General features: G+C 50.4%; 5 protein-coding genes across 12 annotated transcripts; 3 read left to right on the top strand and 2 right to left on the bottom strand.

The window, feature by feature from the left end:
• Positions 1-38: 38 nt before the first annotated feature.
• Positions 39-8,427, bottom strand: Mcm7 (minichromosome maintenance complex component 7). 4 transcript variants are annotated; one of them, XM_026413143.2, is made up of 15 exons: positions 8,291-8,427; positions 7,050-7,129; positions 6,554-6,718; positions 6,267-6,391; positions 6,012-6,192; positions 5,416-5,553; positions 4,948-5,097; positions 4,669-4,783; positions 4,464-4,595; positions 4,162-4,245; positions 3,516-3,909; positions 3,161-3,244; positions 2,285-2,453; positions 1,396-1,505; positions 39-1,212 (listed from the first exon to the last, which is right to left on the bottom strand). In XM_026413143.2, the coding sequence occupies exons 1-15, from the start codon at positions 8,319-8,321 to the stop codon at positions 1,011-1,013; spliced, it is 2,160 nt and encodes a 719-aa protein (XP_026268928.1). In that variant the 5' UTR covers positions 8,322-8,427; the 3' UTR covers positions 39-1,010. The 4 variants fall into 4 exon arrangements, with proteins under 4 accessions (XP_026268928.1, XP_026268931.1, XP_026268929.1 ...); XM_026413146.2 differs by lacking the exon at positions 8,291-8,427 and adding an exon at positions 7,711-7,731; XM_026413144.2 differs by lacking the exon at positions 8,291-8,427 and adding an exon at positions 7,312-7,512.
• A 223-nt stretch (positions 8,428-8,650) lies between these two features.
• Ap4m1 (adaptor related protein complex 4 subunit mu 1) lies at positions 8,651-12,381 on the top strand. Its single transcript, XM_026413150.2, has 15 exons — positions 8,651-8,804; positions 8,903-8,991; positions 9,363-9,469; positions 9,554-9,650; positions 9,819-9,929; positions 10,020-10,100; positions 10,312-10,374; positions 10,476-10,542; positions 10,631-10,684; positions 10,832-10,938; positions 11,035-11,129; positions 11,380-11,424; positions 11,650-11,700; positions 11,800-11,911; positions 12,000-12,381. Exons 1-15 carry the CDS (start codon positions 8,747-8,749, stop codon positions 12,222-12,224), a joined length of 1,362 nt encoding a protein of 453 aa, XP_026268935.1. The 5' UTR covers positions 8,651-8,746; the 3' UTR covers positions 12,225-12,381.
• An 80-nt stretch (positions 12,382-12,461) lies between these two features.
• On the bottom strand, positions 12,462-18,577 carry Taf6 (TATA-box binding protein associated factor 6). Of its 3 annotated transcripts, none has more exons than XM_026413149.2 (15): positions 18,534-18,577; positions 16,849-17,064; positions 16,654-16,740; positions 16,353-16,506; positions 16,101-16,157; positions 15,888-16,007; positions 15,557-15,702; positions 15,372-15,449; positions 15,164-15,265; positions 14,874-15,056; positions 14,552-14,626; positions 14,293-14,418; positions 13,615-13,788; positions 13,183-13,380; positions 12,462-12,933 (listed from the first exon to the last, which is right to left on the bottom strand). In XM_026413149.2, the coding sequence occupies exons 2-15, from the start codon at positions 17,002-17,004 to the stop codon at positions 12,553-12,555; spliced, it is 2,037 nt and encodes a 678-aa protein (XP_026268934.1). In that variant the 5' UTR covers positions 17,005-17,064; positions 18,534-18,577; the 3' UTR covers positions 12,462-12,552. The 3 variants fall into 3 exon arrangements, with proteins under 3 accessions (XP_026268934.1, XP_026268932.1, XP_026268933.1); XM_026413147.2 differs by having other exon boundaries at positions 18,555-18,570; XM_026413148.2 differs by lacking the exon at positions 18,534-18,577 and adding an exon at positions 18,392-18,488.
• A 334-nt stretch (positions 18,578-18,911) lies between these two features.
• Cnpy4 (canopy FGF signaling regulator 4) lies at positions 18,912-23,427 on the top strand. 3 transcript variants are annotated; one of them, XM_026413141.2, is made up of 6 exons: positions 18,912-19,083; positions 21,320-21,446; positions 21,545-21,641; positions 21,879-22,001; positions 22,505-22,622; positions 22,718-23,427. In XM_026413141.2, exons 1-6 carry the CDS (start codon positions 18,969-18,971, stop codon positions 22,879-22,881), a joined length of 744 nt encoding a protein of 247 aa, XP_026268926.2. In that variant the 5' UTR covers positions 18,912-18,968; the 3' UTR covers positions 22,882-23,427. The 3 variants fall into 3 exon arrangements, with proteins under 3 accessions (XP_026268926.2, XP_077658747.1, XP_026268927.2); XM_077802621.1 differs by having other exon boundaries at positions 21,879-22,021; positions 22,471-22,622; XM_026413142.2 differs by lacking the exon at positions 21,879-22,001.
• A 352-nt stretch (positions 23,428-23,779) lies between these two features.
• On the top strand, positions 23,780-25,937 carry Mblac1 (metallo-beta-lactamase domain containing 1). The gene has a single exon (XM_026413179.2). It carries the CDS (start codon positions 24,221-24,223, stop codon positions 25,034-25,036), a length of 816 nt encoding a protein of 271 aa, XP_026268964.1. The 5' UTR covers positions 23,780-24,220; the 3' UTR covers positions 25,037-25,937.
• Positions 25,938-26,021: the final 84 nt, after the last annotated feature.

Here is a 26,021-nt window from a genome sequence, read left to right as displayed (position 1 = left end):
GTCTCACAGGAGGTCCTGCTTAGAGGCGATGCATTTTATTATCAGCTCTTCTTGACTCCCTTCAGTGACTGAGTTCACTGCTACTTAAGATTCTCCTTAGTTCTGTTAGGTAGACTAGATTTATATTAAGGCTGCCTTCTTCCATCTGAGTGGTCTCCTAGGACATCAACTTATATAGGCCAACCCTATAAACATGACAAGTGACTCCTTTCCCAAGCTAAGTTTTACTGAAAGTACTTTTCACAAAAAAGGGAGGGAAGGCCATTAAAAACATTTATTATGGACAACTCAAAACTTGAATCCTCTGTGAATGATGAATTACCAGGAAGGAGCGCTTTTTCAATTTGTGTTTCATCCACATGGTGCCTCAACCCCATGAGGCAGAGGGACTAGTTAGTATCCACATTGAGAAGATGAGATTCAGGAAAGGGTCTAAAGACTGGAATCAACATTATGTAATTGCTTGTGCCAAGTGTTAAGTTTGTAAATGTTACCCTTAAATAGTTTTAGGTAGAGTTGAGGACTAAGGATGAATGGTAGGAACATTTCAAGAAATCAAAGAACTGGGTCAGTAAGTCCCGTTTCCCATGGTACTACTATATTCTCAAGGTCAGACTGGCACACAACAAGATCCAGTTAAGTATTGAGAGACTAAGTAGGAGAGGAATGGTGACCCAGCTCCAAGAATCTCCATATGGTAGTGAAGACACTCTTGCTGGATTCTTATGCCTGGCAGATAAACAGGTACCTTACATGATTTATCAGATGAATAGAATAGAACAAGCATAAATGTGAATGGGATATAAATTTGAAAATCCCACAATGTTGTGTTTTAACGGAAATTAGGCCTAAACTAAAAGGTGACAACACTTTATTGGCAAAAGGAATAAAACAAGTGCATCAATGGGAAGAAGGGGTCTCCTTCCCTTCCAGGGCGTCATTGCATTTTCAGAAGAGCAAGCAGGTCAGCATAATCCTGGGTGGGGCCCAATGTCTCAGGCAGATAGCAGTTATACAAAGGTGATCTTTGTCCGGGAGGTATTGACCTGCCAGACATTCAACTCCTCATACTCATCCAGAGCCGCCTGGAATTGGGCAGGTGTGAAACCACGTGAAATGCAGCGCTGCTCTGCCTCAGAAAACCGGACACTTCGGCCCCCTGAGACCAATTCACGGATAGTGGCAAATATCACATCTGCTGGCCTCTGGGTCCTGAAGGAAATGTGGGTGTGAAGAATTAGAGTACAAACCAGAATGCTGGACAGCAACAGAGATGGTGGCCAGTGAATTCTGAGGCCAATTTTGTGCACTTGTGGATACAGAAACCACAAAGATAAAGTGACCTGCTCAAGAAAGCCACAGTAACCCAATTCTATCCTTCATGAAGCCACTCACCTAGTTGTTTGCCCCTTGTCGCCTAGAAGTGAGTCCTTTGACATCTCCATTAGCCGTATGGCTTCATTCACATCTTCCTTCTCCACTGTGTCCACCATTCTCAGGCGTGCCTAAGGGGAAGGCAGGGGAGAGAGATGGGGACAGGAGGAGGGGAATGGAACAAAATTAGGGACAGCTTCCTTGTTCCATCTTTAAGGCAGGGCAAGCCATGCATTGCCTACTCAATAGAACAAGGATGGGGACCCCTGCCTGCCCTCCACATCCGCAGTGTTGGGCCGGCACTGTCAGACCGAGACAAGTGCAATGCCCAGGGCAGCGTCCAGCAATTGCCCAAGTCTCCGCCTCTCAACACTGGCCAGTCCCGGTGTTCAGCTGTCCTGTGAGGGAGACCAGACCCTTCTGAACTCCACTGGGCTCCCCACCATGACAGATGGAGCCTTGGGAGCTCAGCCAAGGAGGCGATTGGCAGAGGGGTGTGTCCTGGGGGCTCGGGAAGTGCTAGCTCAGCAGTAGGTCAGGTAATCACACTACCTGCACGAACAGCACTTTGGAGCCCCCAGGACCAAGGTCCAAGATGTGAGGACAGAAACGAAGGTTTTATAGCACAGGATATAGGACACAGGGAATGAACTGAACCCACCCATCCATCAGTGAGGCTGAAGCAAGAAGAGAAGACCTTTCCCTCCATGGGCGCTGTGCATGCCCTGCTGGAGCAGCAAGTACCCACAGTGCGGTAGCACAGAGAGGACCACTATCTGCACTGTCAGCACTTTAGCCCCAGCAGGGCCGGTGGGAGGGAGGAGGCAGCAAGAGGATTGTGTTAAGGCAAACTGCCAAGTAGGGATCAAAAACTGACTGCCATCCAGTATGATAGGGACTGGGCACTCACCAGAGCAGTAGAAAGTCGGAGAATAGCCAGCAGAGTCCGAGCAGATGTATAGGTGGCATCCTTACTGGCCCAAGCCTCTCGCCTCATCTCCACATATGCTGCTGTGATATAGTCAGCCAGAGACTCGGGCACTGTGGGCTGCTTCTCTCTGCACATAGCTATGTACCGTCTGTGGAGAAAAGGTTCATGGGGAAGCAGAAAAAAGGAGATGGAAATGGAGTAGAGGGGGCATGTGTTCTATCTGGACAAGGGTCCCCCATTTAAGAAAATTCTTGTAAAGGACTTTATTAAACAGAAAAAAAGAAATCAATGGATGATTATTGGCTTGGCTTGAGTATCACTGAAAAATTTCTCCCAAAGTAGAGCTGCCAGTGCATTTGAAGTTATTTCCGACTTTTCAGGAAAAAAGGCCTTTTAAAAAATAAGACAAATCCACCTGTCCTAAGAAAGGATCCAATGAATATCTAAAACAAACAAAAATCCAGTCCCCTTAGAGTTTTATGACATAGCTAAAAGGAGCAAAAATAATCTTTGTTTAAAGAAAATCATTTAATTAAATAGGTCAAAAGGAATAAAAACCTGAGGATAGGTGGGGGGGTGGCTCTAGAAAAGAGTTATACAGTGTCTGGGGAATAGGATCCAGCAGAGGTGGTAAAGTAAGGCAGGATCTGAAGATGCATACACTAGTCTCATGAAATTAGGCTGGAGGAGGTAAACAGGGACCTAAGACTCACTGTTCTTATTATTATTAGATTACGTCAGAAGAGTAGCAAAAAACACCCAAGACTAAAAGCTTTTCAGAGAACATGTGGCCCAAGACACAGTCATGTACTAGGGACTTGCTGAGGAACACCCACCCCTACCTAGCCCTCCTACCTCATAAGCTTCATGTCCAAAGGTTCGAACTGGGAAGGGGGCTGCCGGCTGTGCTGGTGCACATAGGTGATGTGCTGGGCCAACCTGGGAAGAATGGAGGCAAGGAGTAATGCGTTTTAGGGGTATATGCCAAAGTCCTGACTTCAAAAATCCCTCACTTGATTCCTTCTGCTTCTCCCTCAAAGGCAAGGCCAGACTTTCCAGGAAACCCTCATCAGCGTCTTATAGCCTTGCTATAAGAGGGGAAGGCTCTGGAGTTACTACAACCAGAAGTTGGGGGATTTTCTGATTTCACCTCCCTCACTCCCTCTAGACTTAAAAAGAGGGGTCTCTCTGGGTGTGAAACTTCATTCACCGGAGGTCATTGTCTCTGTCAGGCCGGTCCTGGATCAGCCAGAGGAGGTCAAATCGGGATAGCAGTGCAGCAGGAAGCTGTATGTTCTGCTCCAGGCTTCGGCGGGGATTATAGCGCCCATAGGCAGGGTTGGCGGCAGCCAGGATAGAGCAGCGGGCATTGAGTGTAGTAAGAATGCCCGCCTTGGCAATGGAGATGGTCTGCTGCTCCATGACCTCATGGATGGCTGTGCGATCAGCCTCAGCCATCTTGTCAAATTCGTCAATGCAGCACACGCCCTGGTCAGCCAGCACAAGGGCTCCACCCTCCAAGGTGAATTCTCCGCTCACACTGTCTCTCAGCACAGCTGCTGTTAGCCCCACTCCAGAGGAGCCCCGGCCTGTTGTGTACTGGCCTGGAAAAAAAGCAGCAAACATGTTTTAGAGAAAGGACAAGGAAGGGAGCAAGCATAGGGCAAGGACAGGGGATGGGCCAGTGAGGCAAGGCCTGCACTGGAATTGCTCCCCCAGCTGAGGCCTTTTGGAGGTGGCTAAAGAGCTATGCAATGCTGTGGGGTTACATCCCTTTTCCATCAACCCTCACCAGAGACCTGTTCTCCCAGCCAAACTCCACCTTTTGAATGGGATTGCACTCTATCCCTACTCACTGCGGGGTGCCAGACGATCAATGTAAGATAAGAGCTGAGACTTGGCTACACCAGGATCCCCCATCAGGCAGATGTTGATGTTACCTGGAAGAAAAGAAAGAAGTCAAATGACCATTCTCCTAAGCATAATGTCCCACAAAGACACTTCTCAGGTCTGCCTCCTTTCCTGTTATTCCTTCTAAGCTTCCCTGTACCCATAAGGCCAAGACACCAACTCTTATTTTGTGATATTAAGAGACAATGAACCTTACCACCCTTTTTTTTCCTCCCACATAATTTTATCCACCTGAGCTGCTACTTACCCCTGATTTTCATGCCTCGAGGAGACTGGTCAACGCCACCAACAAGAAGCAACAACAGTGCTTTCTTCACATCCTCATGCCCATATATCTCTGGGGCAATTGAAGCAGCCAGCTTTTCATAGAAATCCTCCTCTGCAAGGAAATTAGAATATATTCTGGGGCTAGAAAGACACTCAAATCCCCACTCCTTTCCCTGACCCCTTACCTGCAATCTGCTTTAGCTCCTCCCTGCTCAGCTCTCCGGCCCCAGCCTCATCATCCTCACTCTTATTCATCTTCACAATTCGATGGGCTTCCAAGTAAGTTTCTGAGAGTAAACCCTTAGACAGGAAAATGCTAGGATGTGAATGAAATCTGTTTAACTTGCCCCCACCCAATTCCCTAAATTTCTTGACAAAACCCTCTGGGGGGTGGGGGAGGGGATAAAAAAATGGGTGAAGAGGAAAAGGACTGTTTTCTCTTCATTTGAAACTTCTCTTCTCACCTGTACCACCTGTCGGAACCCGGAGCGCAAGACTGGTAAGAAAATACCAGTGACACTGACGTGATCTCCAGGCTGGGCAATCCTTGTATTCTCTCCTTCCACTAGCACTGTGATGCCACGAGGGATGTTTCCCACAGGCACTTGGTCACTCTAGAAGTGGAAGAGTACATGAAACAAAAGGGGAAAAAAATTTACAAAGGAAATCCACAGTGACCTGACTTTCCCTAGGCACTCTAAGGCTTTTCTCAGCCTGCCCACCTTTAACTACACTACAAAAGAGAAGAATCCTTTACCTTTCCAACTCAATCAGAAAATTCCAGGTAAACCTCCCTCCTGCTCTAGGTGATCTCTCTCTCTGTCTTATCTTTCTTTTTTGGCTTTTCTTTCTTCCTGCCTTTCAGGAGTTGACTATAGGATGCAAGTGGACCTTATGTTCCACCTATCTTGAGCCACATACCCCAAACTCACATGTTCTTGCATCTTCATCTCCTGGAATTTGATAAATTTGGAGCCACGGGTCTGCAGATACAGCCGCCCTCCTGAGCGGTTGGTCTGGCACTCCTGGCTTGGGCACATGATCAAAGGCATGAAAGTTGGGGACTGGATCTAGGACGTAAGAAAGCACCAATGGAAATCAGAAGAGCCACTTATCATCATCACTTGAATCATTTCTTCCCTACAGAAAGCATTCTAGAAGTTTCAAGTACTCCTTAAAGCTACTTTAAAAAAAAAAAAAAAAAGAAAGAGAATTTTTAATATTTCTTAGTTTTCGGCGGACACAACATCTTTGTTTGTATGTGGTGCTGAGGATCGAACCCAGGCAGCACGCATGCGCGCTTGAGCCACATCCCCAGCCCCTTAAAGCTACTCTTGGTCAATAATCACAACCACCAAGAAAGGAAAACAGGAAGAAAACTATATACTAAAGAAAAAAAAAACAGAGTAAATACATTAGCATCTTTCAACAATAACCAGAGAACAACAGATCAATACCAACCAACAAAAATACCATTCAGAAAAACAAGGAATGTTAAATGCTTTCCTAATCCATGTTTCAGACATACCGGCTGATAGGTCTCTGCCCCACACTGATCACAAGTGTAAGTGGCGACCACCATCCTGGGTTTGACTTCAGAAACACGAGTGACAATTCCACGAACAGTTACCAATTTCCCCACAGAGTCGGCCCGTACTTCTCGGATCACACGAGGTTTATTGCTGCTTGGACCTTGAAAATACAGCTCACTAAGGAAGGAAAAATCACCATCAGCAAGGCCCTAAGGAACAAGTCCCTGACCTTTTCCCACAGAAACACTCACAATCTACGCATGAGCTCAGGAGGGTATTGGTTCTGGGGGTTTCGGATAGCCCCAGGATCCCGGCTCCGCTGCTCCATCATCAGTCTGTGCTCAATGTAAACATCCAAGACATCTTTATTTACCACCTAGGAGAGAAGGAAAACAGCAAATATGAACAGCAGGATGGGGAGAGAACACAGAGGGCCCCAGGCAGAGCTAATACTTCTCCTTTCTAACACTTCAAAACCATCAGGATCCTCTCACCAGAGGCTTCAATTCCTTGGTCTGCTGTTCCTCCAGGCACTCACCTCCCTTTCCTTGTACTGGGGTAGCAGCTCTTGTACAGCATCGGCAAATATCCTCGCATAGCGCTTGGCATTCTCACAAATTGAGTCCACAAGCTCAGGGTCATCCTCAGCTACGTCATCCAGGTCCACATACATTGCCACTTGTTCCCGATGAGCCAGTTGAACCTGGTGTGGGAAAGGGATAGCAACACCTCAGGGCCAAGTTTATCTTGTTCTTATGCAAAAACCATTGCAGTGGGCTCAGCGCAGTCTCTGGGCCTCCACAAGCTAGAAAGCAGCACAACAGCAATAGTCGCTTCTCAGCCCCCAAATAACAATCTCCCAACTCCTGAAAACTTCCTAGTCATTTTATCAGTGTAGTAAGATATTCAGTTATCAAATATCAGGTGCTAGACTGAATAGGTCACTTACACACTTGCTAAAACAAGCCACAAAACCACTAAGCATCTTAAGCTCCACCCCATTCCCCACTCCCTTCTCCTAATTTTTGACTTACCAACTGGTTCCCATACTTGAACTGCTTCTTCCCAAATTCCTCATCCTGGTAAAACTCTTGTAGGAACTTCTTAACCTTTTCTACAACGTAAACGTGAAATCAAGAGGAGCAATCTTTCACCCCAAATTCCTTCCAGAAACCTAAGAAACCCACTTTCATATTTAACAGGACCCACGAACTAATTAATTACGTGAATATTTAAGTAAGCCTATACAGTTCTTCCCAAAGAGAGCAGGACTCCTTTTCACATGTATGCTTTTACCTGGGGAAGAATATGGGGCCCCGGGTAGTTAAGAACTACAGCATTCTTCCCGAATGGCCTCCCACACCTTCACAACACCCTCGGGTATCAAAGTTCTCAGCTCTCCTTCCACTCACAAGACTCTCCTTTACCCTCGGCTTCCCTAGACCTCAGCTCTCGCCTACACCTCCGCCACCAGAGTGGCCCTCCACCCCACCCCCGCTCCCGCCACTGCTTCCGCTCTTAGTAAACAAAGAAGCACATGGGCCCGGATTCCAGCCGCTTCACCGCTCGGGATTCCTCCGCCCGAAGCCGGAGCCCGTCCGGCGATTGGCCAGCACGCCAAGAACCACTCAGTCCCACCCCACTGCCGCCTCTCGCGGTCTCGCGCTAAATCCCCGAGTCCAGGCACGCCCCCACCCTCAGCCGCTCGCTCCGAGGCCACCGCGCGGAAGAACACTGTTTACACACTACACTCCCTCCAACTGCAACGCGCAACTTCCGCCCGCCTCCACTTCCGCTTTGGAGGGCGGCAGAAAACAGCCAATCGCAGGTCGCAGCGGCCCCTGCCTGCCCGCCCCCGGGACTTCGGCGCGTCTCCGAAGGACGCGGGAACTCGCGAATGCCCCAAGGCGCCAAGGGAGGCGGGCCCTGGGTCCCCGTCCCTGAGCCGAGGACCCTTTGATACGGTTCCCAGCGGTCCGGGTCTCTTCTGGGCGCGAGAGCCCCTCCCCTCTGCTGCCTCCCATCCTGCTCTCGCCCCCCCCCCACGACCCCAGCACCCGTCTTGGGCGGTACTACCCGCTCTTTTTCGATCCTGATGCTTCCCACGCGCCTCCCCGACACTGTTTGCCTCAATCCCGCTGCCACCTGACTCTGTCTCCGGCCTCGCGCGTCCCAAGGTCCGAAGACCCTGGTCCCCAAAGATTCCAGCTCACGCCAACAGGTGTTTGCCGAGTCGTCCCACGCAGGATCCCTTCCCAGAGTTGCAGCACACTACCTTTTTCGAGCGCGTAGTCCTTAAGTGCCATTGCTGCTAGGGGCCGTGCAGCAGCAGTTGGCAGGTTCAGGAGTTTCACTCCTGGGAGCAAAGAACGGCGGTGAGGCGGAGTGTGGCCGACCAACCGAAATTGGCGCGAAACGTCTCTCCCCACGTGACCGGCGCCGCCGCGGGCGGGCCAATCGAAGTGTAGGGTCTTCCAGTACTCCGGTCCTTCGCAGGCCACCACCTCAGCCAATCACCAGGCGACCCTGGTCTGAGTGACGGGGAGGTGGTGGGCGGTTGTGGGGACTCGCCCAGCCGGGAGGGACTGGCGCCGGTCCCGCGGCCCGAGCTGGTGAGGGAGGAGGGGAGTCCTTCTTAAAGGGCCAGCCCGTGCGCGTTCTTTTGTTCCGGGGCAGCAGGGCGGGGCAGGCCCAACTTTCTTCGTCTTCTGGTTTTCTTTCCCGAACGGCCATGATTTCCCAGTTCTTCATCCTGTCTTCCAAGGGGGACCCTCTCATCTACAAAGACTGTATCCTTGACCCGCTGGGAGGGATGGAACGGCTGGGTGGAAGTCTAGCCCAGAGCCAGTCTGTGGCCCATTCCTTAACTATCCTTCTACCCGGCCAGTCCGCGGGGACAGTGGTGGCCGAGATGTGGCTGAGCTCTTCTACCGGAAGCTGACGGGACTGCCTGGAGACGAGTCCCCGGTTGTCATGGTAACCACTGGCGGCGCTTGGGCCGGGGCCTGGGGAATGGGGTGGGCGCTGCCTCCCTCGCTTTCAGGGGCTGTTTCCCTGGAGGCTTCCGCTCGGGGGTTACTTTCCTCCAAATACAACTCACGAAAGTTTATTGAGCGCCAACAACATACCAGGCGCAGCGGTGTTTGCGTGTCTCAGTCTTTGACCAGGTTGGGGTAGCACCTGTCATTAACCCCGTATCTATTAGGAAGCAGGCCTTAGGGAGGGTTCAGGGACCCCCTGAAGGCACACTGTTACTGTGACTGGAAGCTACATCCGGGTTCGAGCTCCGATCTCGTGGGTCCTCCTTCACTACAACCCTCTTTTTTCCCCTCCCGCCTCTGCTTCAGCACCACGATGACCGACATTTCATTCACATCAGACACAGCAGCCTCTATTTGGTGGCCACCACTTCCGAAAACATTTCTCCCTTCAGCCTCCTAGAGCTGCTGTCCCGGTGAGAAGGGCTAGGCCAGGCACCTGGGGGTGGGGGCCTGCAGGAGGAAGATTTATTTATGAACAGTCTGCCCTGATTCCTCAGGTTAGCCACTCTCTTGGGGGACTACTGTGGCTCCCTCAGCGAGGGGACCATCTCTCGCAATGTGGCTCTTGTCTATGAACTCCTGGATGAAGTGCTGGTAAGGCCCAAGGACTTTCCTTTTATCCCCCATTTCCCTGAAGGTGTTTCTCTTTTTTACTGTGGGATCCTGTGGTTAGGAAGCTAAACTCACTCTCTTTTTTTTTTTTTCACTCCCTCCCTCTACTGACTAGCCCAAAATCTCCTGTCTGTCCTCTTTCACCACTAGGACTATGGTTATGTTCAGACAACGTCCACAGAGATGCTGAGGAACTTCATCCAGACAGAAGCTGTCGTCAGCAAGCCCTTCAGTCTGTTTGACCTCAGCAGTGTTGGCTTGGTCAGTAGCTGGGAAAGAGGAGGATCAGGAAGGAGGGGGATTGGCTGGGAACACCAAAGCTGAAGATTAGTTGCTTTGGGTGTTTTACAGTTTGGGGCTGAGACACAACAGAGCAAAGTGGCCCCTAGCAGTGCAGCCAGTCGCCCTGTCTTGTCCAGTCGCTCTGATCAGGTAAGGTAAAGACAGATGGATACGGTCATACTTTATTTTTCCTCCCCTGTGGCACCAGAATCCCAAGATCCTGCTATATTTTTCCATTTCCCTAGACATGGATATTATTTCTTCACCTACAGGTCCTACCCCAGGGCCTACCTTTTCTATCTATCTATTATTTTGGAAACAGGCCTTTAGCCTGTACCATCTAAACCCCTTTCTTCCTCAGAGCCAGAAGAATGAAGTTTTTTTAGATGTGGTCGAGAGATTGTCTGTACTGATAGCATCTAATGTAAGTTTGGGCTCCCAATCCTGGAGTGGAGAACAAATGGTACTTGGGAAACAGGTTTGGGAGGTCAGGACTCTGGTTGTTAACCTCCCCGCCACTCTCAGGGCTCACTGTTGAAGGTGGATGTGCAGGGAGAGATCCGGTTGAAGAGCTTCCTTCCCAGCGGCTCTGGTGAGGGCCCAGGGTTGGGTTTCACATGGGCTTCTTGATGGCATGTTTGGCAGTGTTTGATCTTTCCTGATGTTCTTTCCTTCAACAGAGATGCGCATTGGCTTGACAGAAGAATTTTGTGTGGGGAAGTCAGAACTCAGAGGTGAGGAGAATAGGGGTGTTTTTTCTAGAGGAGGTAGGTCACTGCCAAAGATTTCATGGAGGTAAGTTTGAGAAGGAGCTCCTTCTCTCCTACCTCCTCTTCTCTCTCTAAGCATAGGTCAGAAGAAGGGTTTTTTTCTTTTTCCAGGGTACGGGCCAGGAATTCGGGTTGATGAGGTTTCATTTCACAGCTCAGTAAACCTGGATGAGTTTGAGTCTCATCGGATCCTTCGCTTGCAGCCACCCCAGGGTGAGGTGAGGATCATGGTGACCTATTGTGCTCCTCGAACAAAGGGGAGGGAAGGAGTGCCAGCCTAAGACCATGCTGATCTCATTCCTCTCTGGTCTCAGCTGACTGTGATGAGGTACCAACTCTCCGATGACCTCCCCTCCCCGCTTCCCTTTCGGCTCTTTCCCTCTGTGCAGTGGGACCGAGGCTCAGGCCGGTGAGACCATTTCCTGTGTTCTACAACTACTCTGGAAGCCAAGCCAAGACATATATGTTTTCAAAACTTACTGTGGATGGGTGGTGGCAGAGATGACAGCACACAAATTGGAAAAAGGCTTGACTAGTGATACTGGGCTGGATCTTGGTTCTCCTTCTTGGGGTACAACCTTACATGAAGCCCTGCATAAGCAATAGTGATGTGCCAATAGGATATGGGGTATGTGATAGTATTTCCCTCTTTCATCCAGGCTCCAGGTTTACCTGAAGTTACGGTGTGATCTGCCCCCAAAGAGGTAAGAGTAGGGCCGATTAGGGTTGGTTCAGCTCTCTCGACATGAGATAAGGCCAAGAGTCTGCTGCTTCCTTCAGGTGTATCCATCGGGCTAAGAATCCAGTGTAGAGGCTATAGTATATGGGAAGCGGCCAGGATAGGGATGAACTCCCATTGTGACATTCAAAGAACAGGGACAAGGCACTCTGCCTTCCTGGGGCTGATCCAACATTTTTCTTCTTTGCAGCCAAGCTCTTAATGTTCGACTGCACCTTCCTCTGCCACGAGGGGTGGTCAGGTTAGTGTCTGCTCCCTAGGGAACTTTCCTGGGGTGGAGAGTGGCACTGTGCTAAGGAGGGCATGGCTGAACCCATCACCTTCTACCTCCATACTGCAGCCTGTCTCAGGAGCTGAGCAGTCCAGAGCAGAAGGCAGAGCTGGGGGAAGGAGCCCTTCGCTGGGACCTGCCCCGGGTACAGGGAGGCTCTCAACTCTCAGGCCTTTTCCAGGTATCTGCTGTTGACCCTCTTGCACTCTTTTTCCACCAGCACAGGCAGCTGCCTGGTCTCATGGCTTCCCTGCCCTTTTCCCTCACAGATGGACGTTCCAGGCCTGCCAGGGCCTCCCAGCCACGGGCCCTCCACCTCAGCTCCTCCGCTGGGGCTGGGCCCCGCAAGCCTCTCCTTTGAACTCCCCCGGCATACGTGCTCTGGCCTCCAGGTTCGCTTCCTCAGGCTGTCCTTCAGGCCCTGCAGCAATGCCAACCCCCACAAGTGGGTACGCCACCTAAGCCACAGTGATGCCTATGTCATTCGGATCTGAGGCTCCCCAAGTACAGACACAGGCGGCAAAGGCAACAAGTGGTCAAGAAGAGGACGATATTTTCTTTCTTGGCATCTTGGCCTATGGCCCTAAATTTGAGCAGGAAGAGTCTTGAGGCCAGGAGGCCTCCATGGATTCACCCTTCCATGGTATCTGGCAGAAGAAGGCTCAGGACTTACAAATCAAACTTTTATTCTGAGGAACTGACTGTACAGTATCTAAAAAGAAAGTCATGTGGGAGAAGCAGCCTACTACTTCTCCCAGCCAGCGTGCGTGTGTGCATGTGTAGGAATCCGTGGAGGAGGCAGCCAACAGATGGATGACATCGTCAGGGAACAGGCTGAGGGGAGCCTGATCCAGGGGGTTGAGAGCCATTAGCCTTTGGAGTCCCTGGAGCTGGAGGTGGGCTGTCCCCAGCCTCCTGTTTCCCTCCACAGAGGGCACTGCCCCCAAGTGGTGAGGGGGAAGATGATGAGGGAGGAACTGGAGAGGGATGGGATTGGGGGCCTCCCTTACCCTCCCCTGCTGGGGGGAGCGAGACGACAATGTACTTCTGGACACTGCCAGGGCCAGTGGGGGTGGTACTGGGTGGGGCAGTGGTGGCAGTGGAGACCAGCTTGACAATGGGCTGCACACTGGGGACTGTGGTGGTGACTGGAGAGGTAGTGGTGGAGCCTGAGCCAGGGGCTGAGGTGCTGAGGGACAGGACCTGGGGGAGAAAAGAAGGCAGTGCCAATCACCTTGCACCTTCCCACTTCCCCAAAGGCCTAAGGGGGATAGGGCACGAGCTTCCCTGTGAACAGTGTCCATCCTCAAGAAACTCTAGACTACTGCCAGCTTGAGGCCTTCAAGACCCTGGCAAGTAGTCCTTCCATGGACACAGAAGGGACTGAGCTCTACTCTGGGACCTCCCCAAGGGGCTCTGAAGGGACATATCCCTGTCCCAGTCTCCACATACCTGCTGGGTGGATGAGGCACTGGAGGAAGAAGACATTACGATAAACTTGGTTGGAGGAGGAGAAGGCTGAGGTGGGGCAGCAGCTCGAGCAGACACCAGTGTCTGGACGGGCAGTGCAATGGAGCCAGGGACCTTCAGTAAGCCTGGGGTCCGAGGGCCAGGCTGAGGGGCCTGTGAGAGGGTCAGCGTGGGCCGGGGCTGCATGACGGAGAGGCAAGAAGAAAATGTCAACACCCAAGTAAAAGCATGGCCTAAGGGAGACTTGTGTTGCTCCTGATCTTTCTCTAGTTCTCACGGGTTGGGGCATCCTTCACTAGGGGGCCCAGACTCCCCAAGACTTTTGTTGACTTGACCTGCATGTGTATGTGTCTGTGAATCCCATCCCCAGATCCTTCTTAGTTTCCTCTCACCCTCCTCTCCTTAGCAACTGACCTGTGTTATGGTCAGTGTGGTCCTGTTGACCTGCTGTGCCTGCAGAGCAGCTTGAGCCCGGGCCTTGACCACATGGGAGCAGAGAAGGGGCCCAAGGGACCCAAATTCTGCCCTATAGGCATCCTGATTGTCAGGTGGGGGGTGCAGCTTAGCCAGTACAGGGGCACAGTGTTTCTGCAAAGAGAAGGCAAAAGAGGGAAGGCTAGTAATCTCAGAAGAGCAAGGGGGAAGGGGCAAGAATCACCCATACATTTCAGGGTGCCCCTATTGGAGGCAAAACTAAGGAATTCCATCTGTAAGGAATACTGTGGTTTTCCCTCATAAGGAAACAGCACCAACTAGTATGAATGAAGGACTTGCTATGTTTGCTTCGTATATATGACATCTAAGGGGTATTTGACCGATAGGTGTGCATTTGCCTTGTAGATGGGCCCTACAGTGATATAGAAAGAAGCTTGGAAAAGCGACAGGATATGTTAAGAGCCCCTAAATCTTAACTTAGCCTATCTGCACCTTTCTGTCTCCAAAACAGCATTCGAGTCTGAAGAGTGTTCTGTTAACAAATATAATGGCAAAGATGGGATTAAGCAAATGTACTGGATGCTTCCTTGCTAAGCCACCACCTCTGTGGGGAAAGGGGGATTAGTGGGAAGAAGTCAGGGAGGGCAGTCTGTTCACCAGGAGAAGGCTCTGCACATGGTCAGCTCCGATGCGGTCAATGTTGCTCAGCACAGGGCCATCCAAGACACTGCGGATTCGCTCCCCTTCCTGCTGCAGCCGTGGCAGAATCAGAGTCTTAATCACCTGTCAAAAAGGAAAGGGAGAAGCCAGAGCCACAGGGTCACCAGAAGTCTCTCAGGTATAGAGGGGTGGTGCCCTCTAAGACCTCAAGACTGCTTCCCTTCCCCTAGTTCTTCCCCTGGGGTGAGGGGCTAACATCGTGTCCCAGCTCTGCCAGGCCTGCAATGGAGCCATAACGAGTTGTCCAGGGAGTCTTCTCATCCACCCAGCTCTGTAGAAAAGAAAAATAAACCTAGATGAAGGAGTATGAAAAGACTGCTAAGGATTCAGGTCTTCCATAAACACTTTCCTTACAAATCATTTAAGATGTTGCACAGGAGGTTCAAGTTCCTCAGACCAAACCCCCACGAGTTCCTGTCCCCCTGCCAAAACTGCCACATTGGTTTAGTTGAAGCTCTCATTGTACTGGTGACAACCCTGGGGTGATATGAAATAGTTGTCATGTTCTTTAGGCTTACCTTGGTGAAGGTCTTGGTGATCCGGGACTGAATGTTGTTAGTAGTTGTGCTGAAATGCTTGCATATCTGGGCCACCAGGCGGGCAGCAAAGTCCCGTAGTGCCCAGTGATTGTCCACATCAGGTCGCAGGCACAGCTGTCTGCTCACGATGCAGGTCATCACAGCTGGAATAAGCTCATGCACCTAAGGAAGAAGTGGCAGGTCAGCTGGTTCTGACAAGTGATTTCCATGGGTGGTAACAAGAGTCCCCTAACCCCAGGAAGAGGAGGGTGGGCAAGGGGACAACTCACATATTTTTCTAGATAGAGTGTAGGGTTGTCCATCAGCGCCTTCACCATGCGCATTAGGTAGATGAGCAGGGCAAGGTTATTCTGAACCACATTCACACGGACCTATGAGACAGAGGAATGTGGGGCAGAGAGACCCCTCAGGTGAGCTTCCCCTGCTATCCCTGCCCCCCAAGCCTCATCCTTGGCCTGGCCTTCCCAGTCCTCTCACCCCCTCAGAGATGAAGGTACTGAACCGTGGCAGCATCTGATAGAGCCCTGGGTCCGTGGCAATGCTCTGCAGAGCTTCCTGTGGGAGGAGGGAAGCAAATGGGGTGGCGGCAGATCTCTTGGGGAGGAATCTGCAAGGGCTCCAAGAGGAGTCTTAGGTTGAGGGCAGGTGGGTGGGGCCCTCACCGCTCTCTTAGCCTCACAGGACCCCACGCAGGCTTCAGTGATCTCCTTATAGTACAGCTGCTGCTCCACAGACAGCTCATGGATGCTGCGGGGCTTCAAGCGCAAAGGGGCCCCCTCTAGCAAGGGAGGTGCCTTCTTCTCTTTCCCTGTGTGAATTGGGAAAACAGGTTTGGGGAAAAAAGAGGACTCAGTACCCTCTACATACTACCCCAGGATACCTGGCTTCCTCTAGGCTTCTTGGTCCTTCCTGGGACTTTCTGGCCCTAACTTCATCCACTTCACATGTGGCTTTGGGATAAGAGCCAGGAGAGGCCTGACCTAGAATACTGACCTTTGCCATCAGCTGGGGCAGCCCCTTGGCCTTTGCCCTTCAGGGGTCCATCTTCCTCCTGGCCTGGCTTTGCTGACTTCAGGGGTTCTGTGGCCTCAGCCTTTTGTTGCTCTTTGGGAGCTGATGGGAAAGCAATCACAGCAGGAATGATGGTGGAGTGGTTTGAAAGGAGGCAGCAGAGAGAGAGGGGTGGGCTCTGGGTGTGGAGGTTACCTGGGGGTGGATTCTCTGGTATAGCTGGCTGGCAGCCTTCAATGCTCAGCCAATGAGCTGCGAGGAAAGAAGGTGTCAAGTTGAATTGCTGGACATGGAAACTGGGAAGTCACTCCATGGCAGGTGTGTTTTCCTTCCTGCTATTCAGCAGGGCTCTCACACTGAGGGTTTCTTCACTTGTGAGGTTCCTCACACCATACATCTTCTCCTTCTCTCCCTCCTCCCTGCCACCCCGCTCTCCCTTTCCCCAACCTTTCAGGCAGACATCCAGGGGCACTCGAGGCAGAGGGGTATTGATGATGTCACTCAGATCAACCTCTTTCTCCTCATAGAAGTAAAGCTCCCGACCCCCACCAGAGGCAAAACGGAAAGGAATGAATTCCTGAGCATGGAAACCATAGAGTGGCTGTTTTGAGAGAGAGAGAGAGAGAGGGGGACATTGGTGTAAGAACAGTCCAGGAGAGGCCAGGCTGAAGACAAATGCAGCATCCAAGGAGATAGTGTCTCACCACCCATCCCAGTCCTCAGCCCCCTTCCTGTCTCTCACACGCACCTCAACGTTCTTTAGCTTCAGCGCATAGTCAATATCACTGGTGGTGAGCTTCTGCCGCTTCCCCATGTGCATGAACTTCAAGGCATCCTGAGGGATAGAAAAACAGATGTCAATCCAAGACCCTGAGGAAAAAGGAGGCCATGTCAAGGTAACAACCTTGACACAATGCAGAGCTGGGCAGATGGACTAGCTTACCTGTGCAATCTCCTTGATACGGTAGCTGACCTCATCCGTTAGTAGCTGGCAGGTCTCCTCCTGAATCTGGGCAATGCCCATTGATTCAGCCACAACCTTCATTGACTCTGAGGGCAGCACGGTATTACTGAGCTTCAACTTCTTCTCCTCAGCCATGCTGGAGCACCTCCTTCCCTCACCAGAAGGATATAGCCCCAGGGTGGAGAGATGGATACTCTGGCAGGGGAATGGGGCAGATAGAAGAGATCAAAAGAAATATGATTCAAAATCCTTGCTAAAAGTGAATTCCTGATCTCCTTTGCCACCTGATCAAGCCTTAGCATTCCTCATCCTCCATCTGCCACCCATTCAGCAACTCATTCTTTATCTATGCCCTCATATCAAATCTGCCGGATAATCCAATCTGATTTCTCAACTCCCACTCTGTGGCTCAAGACTATCTCCTGCAGAGCTCCAATATCCTCTGAATGAGGTCTTCTGCCATCCACCTTAAGTTTCCCTACATCTATTCCTTATAAGAGTCAAAGTGATTTTGTTAAAATATAAATCAGGTTGTCAATTCTCTGCTGGAATGGTTCCCCATTACTCATAACATTCTTACATTGGCTTATAAGTCCCCTCATGATTTGTCTTCTTCCCATTACCTCTCTGATCCCCTCTCCTTCCTTATTCTATTTTGATCCAGTCACATCAGCATGACCTTGCCATTCAGCTTTTTCTGTTCTTTTCAGATGCTGTTTGCCTGTCTGCCTTTACCATTGCTATTTTAATTCGGCATTCTGCCTTCATTCTGCTTTACATTTTCTTTTCTATAAGATTTAACAACCCCTAATACATTGTATCGTTAGAGGATACAATGTTTATCGTTTCCATCCCATCATCCCCTTGTGGACAGGAATCTTTGTGATGTTCACTGGTGTATCCCTGGTTCCCAGACAGGTGCCTGGGACACTGTAAATAATAAATACCTTTTGAATAAATGAATGAATTGTAAGGCCTTAGAGATACAGATGCTCAATAAATACTATCACAATTATTGAGACCAATAAAAAGACATAGGCTGAAGGTTGGAGTTTACACTGTGGTCAAAAGGCACCATTGGATCTGGGCATTAGGAAGAGTAACTTCAAACTGTGTTCAGAACTGAGGGGACAGGAGGATGAAGGCTGAGGGAGAATGTGTTTTTTTCTAATTATCCCAGGTCTCCTCTCCGACTTTTACAAGTCTTATCTACAGGGAACAAAATTATTCCACACATTATGCCTGATGCAGGGTATACAAGAAGCGGTCGTGTCCCAATTCCCTAGTGAACTCCTACTAATCCTTCAAAACCCTGCGGTACCCACTGTCAGTAGGGGCTCATAAAACACGCTGTAATCTCGGGAGCGTCTCAGATCAGGGGAGACGGCAGGAGGGCTTCTCAGAGGAGGATTAACTTGAGCTATATTTGTGCAGTCTTTTCCCCAGCAGAGAACCAGGCAGCACGAAAGGAGGCTCAGAGAAACCACCCATCTCCCCCAACATTCCTCCAATGCATACACACACGGAGTATCCACGAGAGCACCGACACACCACCAATCGTCCTCTTCCTAGTCCCCACACGGGCCTTTCATGGGGTCTCCTCCCGGATACCCCTCAGACCCGCCCCCGCCAACCAAATGCCGAGGGCAGTAAAAGCCTCTCACCGCTGCCAAAGCGCCGCTCACCCGGCGCTCGGCGCCATCTTGGCCCCGCCCCCTCCCAGCACTAGGTCCTGGCAGAAACCGAAAGTCACCATCACTTCCCCAAGCCATAACAAACCATTCAAGCTCACAACTAAAATGACATTTAAAAATTGTTACTACGTGTATATGCGAGAAGCACACTCTCCTAGTCTGTTATTTGAATTTATTTTTTCACTACCCGGCAGCCAGGACCTTCAGGAGGCGCCACAAAACAGGCGGGGAAACCCAGCGCCCTGAGGCCCCACCCCTTTACGGGTTGGACCTACGCATGCGCTGATGATGCCCGGCAGGGAGGCAGGGTTTAAGGCTACGGCTTACCGCCTCTGAATTTAAAGGGTCCGCCGCCTTCCCGAAGTTGGTTTGAAGGCAAAAGGTGGTTGTGCACCGCGCATTGTCATGAGACCTGTGCGGTTAGGAATATTGCTTTTCTTTTTGACAGTGACTGGTGCTTGGGCTGGGACGCCGAAAGAAGAGGACGATGACACAGAACGCTTGCCCAGCAAATGCGAAGGTATCTTGGGAGTAGCCTCTATTAGCATCTCCCTGTCCCTCCTCCTTCGTTTAGGCCCGGGGCACACGTACCGTGATGGATGGGTCACTCGACCTCCTTGAACCCCCGAGTGAGGTTCTGTTGGAATTTGGCGGAGTTGGAATAGGATCCAGGGAGGGAAATTGTGGCACTACATTTTCCATTAAACTCCCAGAGAGAACCCACTTTTTCTTGCAGGCGTGGGCCGCAGTGAGTTGTGGAAATTGTAGTTCAGGGATTGTCTGCCTAGGACCGCCCACTCAACCGATCATCGTCAATGTGCGTGTGTTCCCCCCATGTCACCCACCAGACCTAAATCTGGAGAGCCTTCAGGGGCGGGGTGTGATTCTTATACTTTGTGAACTTCCTCTGTCCCTGCGGCAGAGACGCTTCCAAATTACAGGTCCCATCCTCCCCCAGAAGGTTTGAGGATGAGTAACTCAGCCTTTAAAGCTCATAACAAAATATGAGGAGGCCAAACAACTCTAAGTTCCCAGTCAATGGGAAGCTTTACAGCCAGTGTGTACTGTATAGATTTTGCAGCAAGCAGCATCTTCCCTGGCTGCATTAATGAGAGAGACACTTCAGAGCCTTGTCGTTGAGTGCCCTGCTTCCCTGGTTTGTTACCTCTTTGGCTAGTCCCCCACCCCACCCCCATTCTTTTTCTCTTCACCTCACACACACAGTCTCTGCATTTCCACATCAGTGTCCCTCATGACTTGGTTCTAATCTTTTGCCTGTTTTTACTTATGTCCCCACTCTTCTCCTGCCACCTGTCTTTCTAAGCACAGACTTAATCTTGGAAGTTTTTGCTTTAACAACCCTGCAGGCCTTCTACTATGATCAGCATCCAGGCAGCATTTTTTTGGCAGAGCATGTAATTGTTGTATGATGTGACTTTCATAGTTCCTATACCTCATCCTCATCCCTAAAGTGCCCATGCTTCAGACACTGAATTTCCTCCCGCCCCAGTCCCCCATTTTTATTGATGCATTATAATTATACATCATGGTGGGATTTGTAGTTACATAGTCACACATGCACACAATGTAACAATATATTTGGCTAGTATTTCCACTTCGAACATTGAACTTCTCATGATCAGAGTATTGCACATCCTCTAACACCTCTGGGACTTTGCTGTTTTTCATTGCCCAAAATGGCCCTCTTTCTGTATTTGATAAGTTCCTATTCATTCTTCAAGGTTCAGTTTAAATATCACCTCCTTTGGAAGCCTTCTTCCTCAGTTGTCACCTCCTGCAGTCATAAAGCCTTGGAGGAAAGGGGGAGTGCCTATATATCTCAGGTTCTAGCAGAGTGCTGGGTACATTTAAAGAAATGTTGTTATTTTTGCCTGTTTAGGTTACTTGTCATCTATGTATGGTTTTTGTGTTTTGTTTTGTTTTAGTTCTGGGTATTGAACTTAGGGCCCTCTACCACTGAACTATGCCCCCATCTCTCTCTCTCTCTCTCTTTTTTTTTTTCAATAAAGTGTCTTGCTAAGTTGCGTAGGGCCTTGCCAAGTTGCTGAGGCTGGCCTCACACTTGTGATCCTTCTGCCTTAGCCTCCTGAGACATCAAGATCACAGGCATGCACAACCATGCCCAGCTGGGCCCCCTTTTTTTCTTTGGAACTATCATGAGCCAAGTATATGCTAGTAGTGGAATAGACATGTTGCTCACCCTTATGAGAATCAAAGATTTGTAGGAAGTCATTAAGTAACCTTTGAATGGATTTTGCATTTCCTAGTGAGATTAAATCTCTTGGTCTTAACCCTGGCGTAGGGTTCATGGCGCCATATTGTCATCATCCATTTATCCATCTCCAGCTACATTGACAGTGTCTCAGAGACAAAGATCATGAATCTTATTGATCTGTCATGAGCGTGGATACAGAAGGAGCACAATAAATAACTGCAGAGTACCAGTAAACACTGTGAGCCAGAGCTATTCCAGAGATTTTGCATAGGTTTATTTATTTAGTTCTCACCACACTCCTGTCATGGACATAGTATTATCCCCATTATAGAGGTGAAGAAACTGAGACACAGCAAGATTGTCACACAGATATTGAGAAGCTGAGTCAGAATTCCAACCCAGTCAGTCTGGCTCCAGAGTCTGCACTTCGTCCTCTGCTGCCTTTGGTCATCTGCAGAATGAACTGCTGGCATGTTCACTCTTCTTTTGTATCCCCTTGGACATCTCTCCTCACTACCAGTGTGTAAGCTACTAAGCATGGAGCTACAGGAGGAACTGAGTCGCACTGGCCGATCTCGAGAGGTCCTGGAGCTGGGGCAGGTCCTGGACACAGGCAAGAGGAGGAGACATGTGCCTTACAGCATTTCGTGAGTTCTTCTTGGTGCTCCTTCACCTTCCAGTCCACCAAAGAGCTCTGGAAGCCCCTGCAGCATCCAGGGAGTCTTTGTTTCCCTTCTCCCCACAGAGAGACAAGGCTGGAAGAGGCCTTGGAGAATTTATGTGAGCGGATCCTGGATTACAGTGTTCATGCTGAGCGCAAGGGATCACTGAGATATGCCAAGGTGAGATTCTTAATTAGGGAAAGACTCTAATTCTCAGAAACAAAGACCTGTGTCCCCTGAGATCCTCAAGAATTATCTGCCCGTTTCCCTCCACCTCTAGAGTCCCCTCTTGTTCAGGCTCTCTCACCCTCCTCATGGAACTCATCCCTGAGCCTCTTGTGTTGACAAAGCTATTATGGTGAAAAAGGGAAGGAAAAGGTGGGATGGTTGCTCTGATCCCAAATCTCCATCTTTCAGGGTCAGAGTCAGACCATGGCAACATTGAAAGGCCTAGTGCAGAAGGGAGTGAAGGTGGATCTGGGGATCCCATTGGAACTGTGGGATGAGCCCAGTGTGGAGGTTACATTCCTAAAGAAGCAGGTAAGACAAATTACCACACTGTCCAGGGAGGTGAGAGGAGAGCTTGGTCCCAGGATTTGATTGTAGGGGATGTCCAGCTCTCAGCAGGAAGAAGGGGGCAGAATGAGGACTTTGCCATCAATTAAAGTGGGTCCAATAGAATATCAAATAATATTGGAGACTATTACTATCCGCCACTGCTTATTGAGCACCTACTATGTTCCAGATTCTGGACCACATACTTTCTAGCTGCTGCCTCATTTACTCTCACAACCTGATGTGGTAGGTATGATCACCTTACCCATCTCACAGCTTACCAACCTACTTAGCAGAATAGGTGCTAGTTAAATATTGGTTGGATGAAATAGATCATAAATAGATGTAAGCCAAGCTTAACCTCCTGGCTACCTGTCTCTCAGTGGAGAGGCTAATCCGTGGAGTAGGGAGTAGGGAGTGGACAGCCGAGAGGAAAGTGTCCAAAGCCCAGCAGAGCAGATGTTCTTTCCGCCATTCCACTTGACCAGTGTGAGACGATGCTGGAAGAGTTTGAAGATGTTGTAGGAGACTGGTACTTCCACCATCAGGAGCAGCCCCTACAGCAGTTTCTCTGTGAAGGTCATGTGCTCCCAGCTGCTGAAACAGGTAAATGTAAACAGGTTGGGCTCCTCTCCTGCCAGGCAACAACCTCCTTATTCCCAGAACCAATATTTAAATTATTTTCTCTTAACCCCACCTAGCATGTCTTCAGGAAACTTGGACTGGAAAGGAGAAGATCACAGATGGACAAGAGAATGCAGAAGAAAAGGAGGAGGAGGAAGAAGAAGAGGAGGAGGAGGGGGAGAAGGAGGAGGAGAGAATCAAGACTTCAGGCCACCCCAAGCATGACCCAGAGGATCTCTGACCCTTGCCTTTGAGCCCCCAGGAGGGGTCATGGAGAAGAACCCTCTTAAGTCTCAGCTTTCCCTACCCCACAGCTTGAAGGGTGTGTGTGTGTGTGTGTGAGTGATCCCACCCCAAGGCTTCTAACTGCTTTTTTCCCAAATGACCTCAGGGAGGATCTTGGGGATGCAGGATGACATGACCATGGGGAAAATGGGGGAGCAGCAGGAGGAAGTCCTTCCAACACATATGAGCCTTCTGCCTGCCATCCAACCACTTAAATGGCAGGTGTGTGTGGTGACAGCATTGAGCTTTCCTCTTTAAAGACAGTCAGCGATGGCATGGAGTTACGGGCCTTGAGAAAGTCACTATGCCCCTCAAGAGATCTGTTTTTGGACCCTTATAAGAAAGAGGCCAGAACAGACATTCTCTATGACCTCACCCAGGAGGCTACATACTAGCAAGCAGTGAACTAGACTATGACAGTAGGTGGCGGTGAGGCAATGATAAGTTAGGTGGGGGTAATTACTTGATCTATTCCGTAACTTCACGGGTGCCATATTTTCTATATCGCAATTAAATTTACTTATTTTATTATTTTTTTTTTACTATCGTCTGGGCCCAGTTTCAAACGACTCTGCACACATTGTAGCTTGTCATTGAGGCAGCGTACAGACAATGGGGCCATTGGCCTCCGCCATTAGCACCTAATGGCGCTTGGTAATTCTGCAGCCCAAGGAAGCTGGCAGGGGTCGCAAGATACAGAACTGTAGGGAGGCTGAAATCCAAGCAGCCTCTGCAGGTTGCGGGAAGCACTGGAACTAAAAGTTATGTGTGTGGTGCCGGTTCGGCCACCGTAGTTGAGCTACGGACGCCCGCAGAGGACAAAATACATTCTGTGCTTCGTTTAGGAAGTTCTGTGCTAGGCGCTACGATTAGGTTCAAGGTAGAGAAAGGGTAGGGTTAGAGGGAAGGATAAAACGATGTCCTCTGAAAGGTGACAGTTGAGGACTTACCTGGAGACTATTGGGGCGGAGTCGCGTAGAAAGAAAGCCGAGCAGTACCACGGTCGGCCGAGAGTGGAGGGCGATGCCACCTTAAGAGGGAGAGAGGGGAAGGGAGGGGGGATAGGAAGGGCAGGCAGCAGAATACAACAGACACTTGTTTGGCAATAGGTATAAACGTGGCTGTATAATCAACGTGATTCTGCAATCTGTTCACGGGGGAATAATAAGAAAAAAAAAAAAGAGGGAGGGGTGTCAAAGAGCCAAGGTGCCGCTTGGCTAGTGGCAGAGCTGAGAACCTGGAGGCGTTCGCCCACAGCCACATTTCATTTCTCGCCAGCCCGTGGTTCCCCTGCCATGAGCAACCTAGTGCGGACCGAGCCGCTGCGCGGGGCGCCTCCTCTGCTGGTGCCTGGCGACCTCTACTCCGTGGTGGTTCTGCTGCGAGGCTACGCGGAGCCAGAGGAGGTGGGCGATGCCGTGCGCGCGGACGGCTCCGTGACCCTCGTGCTGCCTCAGGCCTGGGGCCGGGGCTCTAGTCACCAAGAGTCCCCGCCCGCGGCCGGCAGCGCGGAGACCGCCCTGGAGGAGGCGGCCCGTGGCCCCATCCTCGTGGATACTGGGGGCCCCTGGGCTCGGGAGGCGCTGCTGGGCGTCCTGGCGGGGCAGGGGGTGGACCCCGGAGACGTGACTTTGGTGGTGGGGACCCACGGGCACTCGGATCATATCGGAAATCTGGGGCTGTTTCCGGGGGCTGCTCTGCTGGTCTCGCACGACTTCTGCCTGCCAGGGGGCCGCTACCTGCCCCACGGACTGACTGAGGGGCGGCCCCTGCGCCTAGGACCTGGGCTCGAGGTGTGGGCCACGCCGGGCCACGGGGGCCAGCGGGACGTGAGCGTAGTGGTGAAGGGCACGGCCCTGGGCACCGTTGTGGTGGCTGGAGATGTGTTTGAGCGTGACGGGGATGAGGACTCGTGGCAGGCGCTGAGTGAAGACCCAGTGGCCCAGGAGCGGAGTCGGAAGAGGGTCCTGGGCACCGCCGACGTGGTGGTGCCTGGTCACGGAGCCCCCTTTCGAGTGGTCAGGGAAGCCTCTCAACCAGAAAGAAAGAGTTGTGGAAACAGCAGCCAGGAACCGGAGGGCGGAGAGGACGAGTCTACACTTCATGGATGAGACCCAGAGACCTGATCAGCCAGAATCGGAGCGGGCAAGGCCAGTCACTTCCAGTCTTCCAGGAGACAGATTTTCCATTCAGGACACTGGAATATCACTGTGGATATAACTCTCTGCCTATCTCTGCAACCAAACTACATGTGTGAATCCTCGGCAGGCCTCGGGAAAATGCAAGAATGTTCTTGTGAGGGTCCTCCAAAATAAAAGTAGAAGCTCCCTGAATGTAAAAAGAAACATTAATAATGATAACCACACAACAAGGGATCACTTTGACCAATTGCCTGTTTCTCCTGGGGTACAGATTGCTGAGAAAAAGTGCAGGACATAGAGAAGCTCGCCTTAGTCACCTGACTTTAACTCATTAACTGATTCATTCATTCAAGGGATGTTTATTGAACATTGCATCATTAAAGACTGCTGTAAATCACAGGATACAACAGTGAGCAACCTAGACACCCTCTGTCCTTCATGGAAACCACATTTTTTTGAGGAGACAACCACAATAGTAGTAGCAACCAAATAATTATAGGTTGTAGTTAGTGATATGGAAAAAATGAGGAAGGGATAGCAGAGAGAAGAGAGGGTGCTACTTAAGTTTGGGTGGTCAGGAAAAAACCTCTATGAGATTTTGATCAGAGAATTGAATGATAAAAAAGCTGCCCATATGAAGATCTGGGGGGAGGCGATTCCAAGCTCAGGAACAGCAGGTATAAGCCCCTGAGGCAGGACAGTTTAACCTGCTTGAGCATCATTAAGTCCCTGGGGTCAGACTGTGAAGGGCCAGGGCTGGATAATGCAGAGTTAGGTACAGCCATCTTGCAGGGCCTTGGTGATCATTGTAAAGGCTTAGTATACTAAGTAAAATGGAGATCCTTGGCTTTTGAGCAGGCTATTGTTTTAATGTCTCATTAAAAAAAATTATATATATATATATATATATATATATATATAATCACTTGCCAGGTGCAGTGGCACACACTTGTAA

This window comes from Urocitellus parryii, chromosome 9 (assembly GCF_045843805.1).
Source record: "Urocitellus parryii isolate mUroPar1 chromosome 9, mUroPar1.hap1, whole genome shotgun sequence".
Classification (NCBI taxonomy): domain Eukaryota; kingdom Metazoa; phylum Chordata; class Mammalia; order Rodentia; family Sciuridae; genus Urocitellus; species Urocitellus parryii.
Note: the sequence above shows the minus strand (reverse complement) of the source record. Positions and strands in the feature narration are given on the sequence as shown.

Bases quoted from the DNA above. Each gene is read 5' to 3' on its own strand.
- Ap4m1 (XM_026413150.2), top strand. From the start codon at position 8,747: ATGATTTCCCAGTTCTTCATCCTGTCTTCCAAGGGGGACCCTCTCATC. The intron at 10,375-10,475 runs GTAAGTTTGGGC...CGCCACTCTCAG, and splicing joins CTGTACTGATAGCATCTAAT to GGCTCACTGTTGAAGGTGGA. The intron at 10,685-10,831 runs GTGAGGAGAATA...TTCTTTTTCCAG, and splicing joins GGGGAAGTCAGAACTCAGAG to GGTACGGGCCAGGAATTCGG.
- Taf6 (XM_026413149.2), bottom strand. From the start codon at position 17,004: ATGGCTGAGGAGAAGAAGTTGAAGCTCAGTAATACCGTGCTGCCCTCA. The intron at 15,703-15,887 runs GTCAGTATTCTA...CAATTCACACAG, and splicing joins TGCCCCAGCTGATGGCAAAG to GGAAAGAGAAGAAGGCACCT. The intron at 13,789-14,292 runs GTGAACAGACTG...TTCTCTTTGCAG, and splicing joins ATGTGCAGAGCCTTCTCCTG to AAACACTGTGCCCCTGTACT.
- Cnpy4 (XM_077802621.1), top strand. From the start codon at position 18,969: ATGAGACCTGTGCGGTTAGGAATATTGCTTTTCTTTTTGACAGTGACT. The intron at 21,447-21,544 runs GTGAGTTCTTCT...TTCTCCCCACAG, and splicing joins CATGTGCCTTACAGCATTTC to AGAGACAAGGCTGGAAGAGG. The intron at 22,022-22,470 runs GTCCAGGGAGGT...AAAGCCCAGCAG, and splicing joins GTAAGACAAATTACCACACT to AGCAGATGTTCTTTCCGCCA.
- Mcm7 (XM_026413143.2), bottom strand. From the start codon at position 8,321: ATGGCACTTAAGGACTACGCGCTCGAAAAAG. The intron at 5,098-5,415 runs GTGAGTTTGGGG...TTCCACTTCTAG, and splicing joins AGATGAAGATGCAAGAACAT to AGTGACCAAGTGCCTGTGGG. The intron at 1,213-1,395 runs GTGAGTGGCTTC...CATTTCCTTCAG, and splicing joins GACAAGGGGCAAACAACTAG to GACCCAGAGGCCAGCAGATG.
- Mblac1 (XM_026413179.2), top strand. From the start codon at position 24,221: ATGAGCAACCTAGTGCGGACCGAGCCGCTGCGCGGGGCGCCTCCTCTG.